General features: G+C 31.1%; 1 protein-coding gene across 1 annotated transcript; it reads left to right on the top strand.

The window, feature by feature from the left end:
* LOC110036686 lies at nt 1–253 on the top strand (the record flags this gene model as incomplete). The annotated part of the gene is given in 1 exon segment (XM_020741183.1): nt 1–253. A coding segment is annotated over 1 exon segment (232 nt), but the record flags the coding sequence as incomplete, so codon positions are not given.
* Between the last annotated feature and the right edge of the window lie 9491 nt (nt 254–9744).

The raw sequence follows: 9744 nt of genomic DNA, 5'->3' as shown, positions 1-9744 counted from the left end.
GGTCGCTACGGAGGTCGATGCTGAGAAAATAGAGCTGCTTGCTCTAACAAAAGAAAAAGATGAGAGAGAGAAAGAGTTGGTGGAGTTAAAAGAAAGCATTGGATCGATGGAGCAACCAAACGAGCATGGAAGACGAAGAAGGAATTTGTTTCGCCGTGTTGCTGTTGCTGCTCCTTTCATAGCTGCTGCTGGTGCGGTAGCGGTGGCTTTTTGCATATTTTTGAAGAAATAGTTTTCTCATTCGAGTGTGATGTTTTGCTGTTAATTACTAATTTTATTCTTTATTATCTTTCAGTATCTTTTATTTTCATTTATCAATTGGAAGAGTTTTATTTTTTTATGTGGGAAAGTGATTTATTTTTAAAGTTTCTTTTTCTTAAAAAGAAAATCAAATATTTTATTTTTTTAATTATTTTACAATGAAGTCAGAAATTATATATAGAGGGATTTTGAGGTTGCTGATAATATTAAAATTATTTACCATTTGCTCTTGCATTGTATCTATGTTCAAAATTTAATAATATGTATGTATCTTCGGGGGTAATAATTTCATTATTTTGATCTTTATAGCTATCACTTTTTAAATTTTTTTGAGTTGTGTTGACCAACTAATTTTGTTGGAGTTTGAATTTCTTAAATCAATTCAAGATAGCATTATTTTTTGTTGTGACAAAAAGTTATTTTATAAAACACTTATAAATACCTAAGTTGCTATATAAAAGATAATTAGTGTCATGTTTATCTTAAAAACCGTATTTTTATTGTAGTTTTTGAGAGTTTAATATTTGGATAGAAAGTTATGTCCTTAAGAATAAAAGTTAAATATGAAAGTTTAGGTGTCAGACATGCAAATACATAAAAATAGTTCGCGACATATTTAAATTTCCACTGATAAAATTGCATTTAAACCCATTTATACAAATTGGAGATCTGCAAAATAAGACTATTAAATATCATCAAGAAATTAAAACCTTATTAATATACTTCTATAGATTAAGTTATAAGTACGATAAAAATCATAAATATTTTACTACCCATTTAAGTGGTAGTAGTTTCTAGAAACCTCAAGGCGCATTTAAAATATTTTCATGGTAAGTTTTAATTTGTTAATTCTATTTTCAAACAAAATATATTACTTTTCTTATTTATAGTACTTTAAAGACAGCTAGCTGACCAATTTCATAAAAACATTGTATTGCGATAATTTTTTTATAAATTTCATACCATGAATTTTATTTTATGATGTCAATGTCAATGCATAAAAAAATAGTCGCTTAAAAGATTTAAATTAGCCGTAACATACTGTGATAATTTTTTTTATCCAATTTATCTCACTCTTCTCTCTACATAATAATGTTTGATGAATATCATTTTAAATAATTGTCTCTTGCTTTTCAAAGTGATTAATTTTAATTAATCATTGATCAATTAATGTCGATAATCACAATTTATAACTATTTTAAGAATAAAAGTGAAAGTGTGAATCAAATATAGTGATCAAATTAAGAATATATTAAGAATTTTAATAAATTATTAAGTAAAAGTAATTTAATACAGGAGATGTTAAACTTTGCTCGACGTAGTCATCAAGAATGATTGACTAAGATAATTGATGAAGATATATTATCAAAAAGTTGATTTTTTAAGCTATGAGGAAAGCCCAAATATTAAATGGGTATTCTGAGTCTAGGACTTGCCTCTCAGAAGGCCTTGGCAAACTCCTCTATCGAGCTCGTCGGTATTCATGCAAGCTTTCCCTCCTAAGCTTGCCAATACTTATCGAGTTTCTTTGTTAAGCTCATGAGTATTTATCAAGCTACATCAACAAGTTCGTTGAGCAATATTTCTTTAAGATTGCTTGCACGACAGGAGAAATCGTGCAAGACGAGCAAACTCTAACCTATCACTATCCATGCCCATTTACGAGTCGCCTAACTCCCATGAACATATCTCATCAATGACAAACCTTAAGAGGCTCCATACAATATGGCCTATAATTTCTTATTTTTTTATTATTTCTTCCTTTGGTCGTATGAGGGCAAGAATGCTGAGAGTTATATAAATAATTTTAAAATTCCTCTTAATATTTTTTTTAATATAATAATTATCATCAAAAAGTATAATAGTTATCATAAAAAATCCTTTGATAATTATGTAGACAGTGCATACAACATTAGCCTTGAATTAGTTATATTTATCCAATTTCATAGAATAGCCTATTTAACAACTTCACTAAGTAAAGTTCAACAAAAAGTAATTACGAAGACATTCTCAATAAATATCTAAGATTTTAGTAAAATATCATATTTAATTCTCATTAAATCAAGATTTTAGCAAAGTCAATAATTTAAAAATATAATAATTCTTATATATATATTATAAGAATACTTTCATAAAATTTATTTGCAAGTAAAATAAAGTATATATAATGGAATTTCCGTGTAGGAAGCTCCGTCTTTCAGTTTTAAGAAATAATTATTATATTAATATAAGCTTAACGATGCAATTAAGTACTAACGATGCAATTAAGTACAATTTTACAAATCCCAAGAAGGGATCATCCGAAACTGTTAGAGGAGGCCAAAAAATTAGGCGATGAGGAAGATGAGGCGGAACTCTAAAACAATTTAAATTTTGTTTTATCTATTTCGCTGAAAGAGCCATGCCCTTAAGCCTTTATCTATAAGTAAACGTCATTCTCATCAGACACCTAACCCTAATTCCTCCTTCCCTCACTTTATTAAAGAAGAAGAAAAGATTAGGCCTTTCAATTCCTATTCCCCGCTCTCCTCAATGGGTAAGAAGAATAGAATCGCTGTTGTCGAGAAGAACAAAATCTATTCCAGAGCTGTCGCCGCAGCGTCGGGAAGCACGAGTAACCGCTTGCTGATACAGAATCTGAAAACGATGAATGCTTGTCTTGTGAAGGAGGTGGCAAAATGTCAGATCCAGATACAACAATTGCGCTTACAGCTCTCTGTAACAGCCGCCAAAAATGACATCTTCAATGGCATCCAACGTGATGTTTTCATGTTGGTCATCTGCTCTACCTTTGATGAAGCTGTCACGCATATAAGGATGAAGATGACCTCAATTACCGAAAGGGAGAGAAATCTGAGGATCAAGATCGAGTTCGCCGCTTCAAAAGTCAATGTAATGGAAGTAGAACTTTTTGCTGTCGTTACTGAGAAGGATGTGAATGTAAAAGAATTGGTGGGTTTAAAAGAAAGCATTCAATCTGTGGAGCAAGCGAGTGGGCGTGAAAGAAGGTGGAGAAAGTGGTTTTGCACTGTTTTATCCACCACTTTCATGGCTGTTGTTGCCGCTATTTTAACCATTTTTTGCACATGTTTTAAGAAATAGTTTAGGACATTTGCATTTAGTTTGTGTTATTCAAGATTAGTAATTGTATTGTTTCTATTTTTTATCAATATAGAGAATTTTTTTTTCTTTAGTTGGAGAAATTGATATTGATTTAGATTCTTTTTTTTAATCTTGAAATTATAAAGTTGTTGTCATTTTAATTTAGTTTTGAGAAAAAAAAAATTGAGTAACTCAGGTTAGGTTAGATTAATAAAAAATTAAAAAAAAATTTATTGGTACTTTCAAATTGATAATAATAGCAAAATTTTTTGCCTAATATTTTTAGTTTAAATAAATATTTATTTTATTTTTTTATGATCTATTTTTATACATTTTATACCTAAGAATTGAATATATGATAACAAATCTTGCACTTCAACCCTTTTTTTTTTCAATCGAAATTTGTTATCAGCTTTAAAGGATGATAGCTTTTTACCAAAGATTAGAAGCTTTTTTATAAATTAAATATTTTATTAATTACAAAAAAAGTTAATTAATATTAATTTGATTCCTAAAAACCATATTTCACACACACACACACGCACTCGCACACGAACATATGCCTATAAACAAATGTATGTACGATTTCTCCTTTCAGCTTGTATGCTGCTAGTATTTTTCTTTCCAAGCAATACAGAAACATTAAATGATTTTGGATTTCCTTTATTCATTTTTTTACTCTAAACCCTTAGATGCACCCTTAAATTAGATGGATGATTTTATTATTATTGTTATTATTAAATCATTCATCTTAGTGTCTAGACCATTGTATGTCTCTGTTTGTTACTAGTTAATAAGCTCTCCTGGGTTGGGTTTATTCGTTGTGCCCATATCTTTGCTCCATCTTCAGAATGGTTAATAGTTACTTTAGAATGCTTCAGGGATTCATTTTGAAGTCCTAGTGAGACCTTTTATTTTAGGATTTCTTTGTTAGTACAAAAGTCTTCAAATGCTATAGATGTCATAGCCTTGGCTCTTCTGAAAAAAATATTACATCCGGAGTATACAACAATGAGGAGCGAGAGCTCAGACTTTCGTTGTATCACATTCGTTGTCCAAAACAGCTCGCGTTCGGACTCCGGACGTAATATTTTTTCCTTCCATTGGGAGTTTTATTGTGTCGCCAAAGGATCTAATAAGTAGTTTGCTCAGGTTCTGCACTACTAGGTGTTTAAGGCTACTCGGTTAGTGAGAATGGGCTCCAATTTAGCGGCTACTCGGGTAGTGAGAATGGGCTCCAATTTAAGTAATTTGGCTATTGAGTCTTATTAACAAAAATAAAAGAAGTTTAATTTTATACAAAGTAAAAATAAAGTGATGGCATAAAAGTCTCCTATTTTATTTAAGCATGTCAATTCAAAAATATATTACGCCCAAATATAAAAAATTGTCATATAATGCATGCCTGTAGCATGAGTAGTAAAGATATCAACTGGATCATCTCGATAAGTGACCTCTTTGGATTTCTCTATCAATTCTCCTCAAAAATTAAATTAGAGAATAAATTCTATCATATGGTTATGCTAATAGGTGGTAGATAATTGATGCTACTTTTCTCGTTAATTTTGGGATATCACTCAATAGAGCTGTAGAAATTGGCTAAAAAAAAGGGATCTTAGAAAGCCCAATATTGTCTTCTAAAGGAAACAATTAATCAAATATCTGAGTGTAAGTGGAAATTAGTCAAATTGTAACTCTTTGTCATACAAAAAGAGTAGGGTTAATCTAGTTGATTGTTGCAACAATATCATGAAACATATTACTTTTTAAGATGTCTTAAAGGATACAACCAAGATTTATTGGTGCTTGAGTAATTTTTTGGGATTAAACCAATCAACCCCCGTTATTTCTATAGCTGCAACAGTCTCTTTTACCATCAAAATAAAAAATATTTTATGCTTCAAGAGAAAATACTAATATGTTGACAAACAATCAAAATATATAAAATACAAGAAAATAAACATAGTTTTTGACTAAAAAAGTATTAGAGAGTTCAGTCGTCATCAAGCACATTAATTTTATTAATTTCTTTGGAGGTCTCAAGTTTAACGCTCATTTTATCGTGGAGTTGTAATGCATCCCCTAACCTAAATCCAACTACCTTCAAATCTTACGCTTGTTCTGTTGTAATGCATCCGCTAACTTGATTCCAGCTTTCATTTGGTCATATGCCCAATATTACAATAATAGTACATGATTGACCCTCCTATAGGGATTTGATGGCAACATTGTCAGTTAAAGCTACTATTGTTAAAACTGTCAAGGAATGGACATTAAAATATGATATTATGTTAGTTGTTGATTATTATGATATATATCATTGTTTTGAATCGTTGATTCTCTTTGCCCAAGTGGTTATGACATAGTCATACTCATATTTCAATGCATTTATAGAAGAAGCTATAAATTAATAAATTAATGAAATTGTTGTGCCAATTATTAGGACAGTGATATATATATTTTCATTACTAAATTTTATACAAGTCGACATTTGAATGTTAACACAAAGAAGACGTTTTTATTATGTAATTTAGTATGTTTTTATTTTTCCCTTAAAACACTAATTATTCCTTTAAATCTTAGCTTGATAACATGAACTCAAACTTGCAAATTAAAAATACGCATAAAATCACTTATTGGTTACTTGATTTGTTGGAAAAGTAATGCAATGTAAAAAGAATGTAGTTGATAAATAAAATATTATATTTAAAATATTTTGGAGTTATTTGATTCGTTGAATACTAAATATAAAGTATCATATTGTTTTGTTTAGTTTGAAGTGGATTGAAAATAATGTATTATAAAAATACATTTAATATTATTGACGGGTGGGGGGATGAGTTTGCCTGTGATGGACAGTAGGTAAAGGTCATCAACTGTGAGTGACTGACAATATACAGCGGCGCCGAGCACAACTAACGCCGGCGGCGAACAACTATGGTGAAGGTAGGCGGTAGATGGCAGTGGAGACGACGGCGAAAGCGAGTGGGGACAACCGATAACATTTTATATTAATAACATATGTACATTCTAATTCATTCCTATTTTACATTATATTTTTAATTCCTTATATCAAACACTTAATCCATAAAACTCTCTCGTGTGCGCGTTTGGGAGAATCAGGGTTTAGCACGTTGCACTTGTGCAGCAGTTTCGGGGGCACTTCTTGCTAAATTGTGTGTTAGGTTGGGGCAAGGATGTTAAGTAGTATTTTTGTTGTCTGGTTATAGTTCTCTGTTGGATTGGTTACCCCAATAAAAACTGTTTCATTTGTGCTTTTATGTGTTTACTGAGTTTGGACACGTGTAATAGTATGTTAGATTATTTTTCTTATAGGGAGTCATTCCTAAATATATACACACAAAGTTTTAATAAGGGAGCAACAATGTCATGATTTCATTTCCCTCACTCTTGCAGGTATTGCTATATGCTCCTCCGGTCAGACACGACTCATATGTGGCATGTTATCCAGTGTTAACATTTTCTACAGGTTGAATCATTTTTTTTCTTTTATCATTTATTTGATAGAGTGCTATGATCAATTTTGTATCGAAATAAGGTAGGAGTGCATGTTTCAAGGCAGATGACACGTCAAACCATGTGATAAGGATCGGGAGGAGTAGCTCGTGTCTCGTACCTTAAGTTTGAATTTATACACTTGTATAGAATTAAAACTGAGCTTGTATATGCAAAGTCCGACAGATTTTACTACTTTTCTTGGATATGTTACCAACCCAGAGATACCGGCCTTTCTATAGTTATTTAGGCGTGATTTTACTTTTTTATGGCATGATTGGGTGCTAGAAATTATTTAGTTCTTGTTTTATTTTGTGGTATGCCTGCGATTAATTACGAAAAATAATCTAGACTCATTAAGGACCCTAAAATTTTAAACCTTCTATAAAATTTTAATAATAAAAGATCAAGAATAACATTCTGGATTTTTCAAAGCCCACACTTTATTTTTTTCATGGTCTTAGGGCCACAGTTTAAATGGGTTGCATGCATGACTATACAACCTGTCATAATTAATAGTCCTTTCACGCCATAGAATTGTGGTAGACAATTGCATCATATGCATATACCCGAAGAGAAGTCTCTCAAGTTACAATGTCGATGTGCAGGTGAACTTGTTGCAAGGAATGAACGGTGACCAATAGCGATGGGTAGCAGCCAATAGTGGTGGTTGAAAGTGGTCGGCGGTTGTAGACGGTAGCAGGGGTGATGCTAGACTTGAACTCCTTCTCAATGCTTCAAGTTCTTTCTCAATCCTCAAATTCTCCTCCTTCAGACTTCGAGCTCTCCTCCCCCTCATGGGAGGGATGAGATTCTTTTTATAGAGTTTCAGTGCAATTAATGCTGGAATATAAACCACTTTGATTGAATGGTCTGAAGAGCTTCCTTTGATCTGAAGGTGTTTGAGGGACCTCTGAGTGTCTTAATGATGTTAGAATTGAGCGATCTTGAGCTCGTTGGATTCTTCTTTTCGTGACACTTGATTCATCTATAATATTGTCAGATTCGACATTCATTGGACCTCTCAAATATGCTCGAAAAGCATTAAAAAGTGGTATAATGGTTTGATCTGAGCTTGATTTGACTTTGATTAGATTAATTTTGGTATTATTGGATCCGTCTCATCGAGCCAGTCAGTTTGACTATAAGTTTGCTAAAATTGGAGCTCTAGATGACTCTTGATTAAAGTTTGGATGTTTTTTGCTTAAAATATTACATGAAGATTTGTCATGCATCGAGATTCGTGTCAGATGATGAAAATTTGTTAAAATCGTATCAAGCAGTAACATTAATTTCTTATTTAAGAAAATTTATCTTACACCTAAAATATTATATTTATTTAGATAATGTTTTCGAGTTTTAAAATTATGCATGGAAAAATAAATTTAACTTCAAAAAATGATAAAATGTTACTCATCTAAAAATGGTGAGTGCAGAAGAATTATCCGACAAGAGATAAAGCGCCTCCACATCCAGCTCACTTCACTGGTTGCCGAAAAAGACATTTTTTCACGACATCCAACGTGATGTCTTTGCCCTTGTCGTCTCCTCTAGCCTCAGTGAATCTGTCTCTCGCGCAACGGCCGAGATGACCCTAGCTTCAGAGAGAGAAAATTTTGAGAAAGAAGATTGAGGCGATGGCTACGGAAGTCAATGCTGAGGAAATAGAGATGCTTGCTCTAGCCAAACAAAAAGATGAGAAGGAGAAAGAGTTGATTGACTTAAAAGAACGCATTGGATCCATGGAACAAGCAAACAAACGTGAAAGACGAAGAAGGAATTTGTTTTGCAGTTTTGTCGTTGTTTCATTGCTGTTGTTGGTGCGGTGCTGATGACTTTTTGCATAATTTTTTAAAAATAATTTACCGATTAGAGTGTGATGTTTTATTATTGTAATTAATTTGAACTCCAGAAAAATTACCTAACAATTAGAATTAATAAATAGAGGGAGATTGAGGTTGCTGATAATCTAAAAATTATTTATCAATTGCTCTTCAACTATTTCATTATTTTGATCCATATTCTTATCACTTTTTAGATTTTCTTGAGTTGTGTTGGTGGAGATAAATCATAATATACCTCACCAACTAATTTTGTTTGAATCTAAATTTTTTAAATATATTTAATATAACATTATTTTTCTTGTGGCAACAAGTTATTTTATAAATAAAATATTTATTAATTACGAGAATAACAAAGCACTTATAAATTATTAATCTGCATACAAAAGATAATTAGTTTTAAGTTTATCATAAAAACCGTATTTTTAATGTGGTCTCAGAGTTTTATATTTGGATAAAAAAAATTTATTTCCTTCAAATTTTAAGTTAAATATGAAAGTTTAGGGGTATGATATGCAAATAAGTAAAAATTATATGCTACATATATAAATTTCCCATGATAAAATTGCATTTAAACCCTCTTTTAGATTTTATACAAGTTCGAGATCCACAAAAAAAAATTATGCCTCCGATTTGCTCATTTTCTTATTTTTCTTAGTTTTTGAAGTCAAATAAGACTATCTAATATAATAAAAGAAGTTATAGCATTTAACATTTCAGACGCTATCAGTAATTCTTTAGTAATTCTATAGTTATTATCAAAAGCAATGAAGACTTAGGGTGGTGTGTATGCGACTTCATTGTTGTAAAAACATAAGAATTGTGTAGTAAACATTGGCAAATATTATTTATAAACTTTTAAGCTTGAGGAATATACATATCAGCCAACTCTAATGTATTTACATGTGTGTTTTTTACTGTTTGCATTCCTTCATCGATACTATATAATTCATTCATATCACATCAAAAAAAAATGCCACCTTATGGGGATAATAAATAATTATTGTTTCAGTTATATTAACAT

This window comes from Phalaenopsis equestris, unplaced genomic scaffold (assembly GCF_001263595.1).
Source record: "Phalaenopsis equestris unplaced genomic scaffold, ASM126359v1 Scaffold209683, whole genome shotgun sequence".
Taxonomy (NCBI): Eukaryota; Viridiplantae; Streptophyta; class Magnoliopsida; order Asparagales; family Orchidaceae; genus Phalaenopsis; species Phalaenopsis equestris.
The sequence above is the reverse complement of the archived record's forward strand: the minus strand, read 5'-3'. Positions and strand labels throughout refer to the sequence as shown.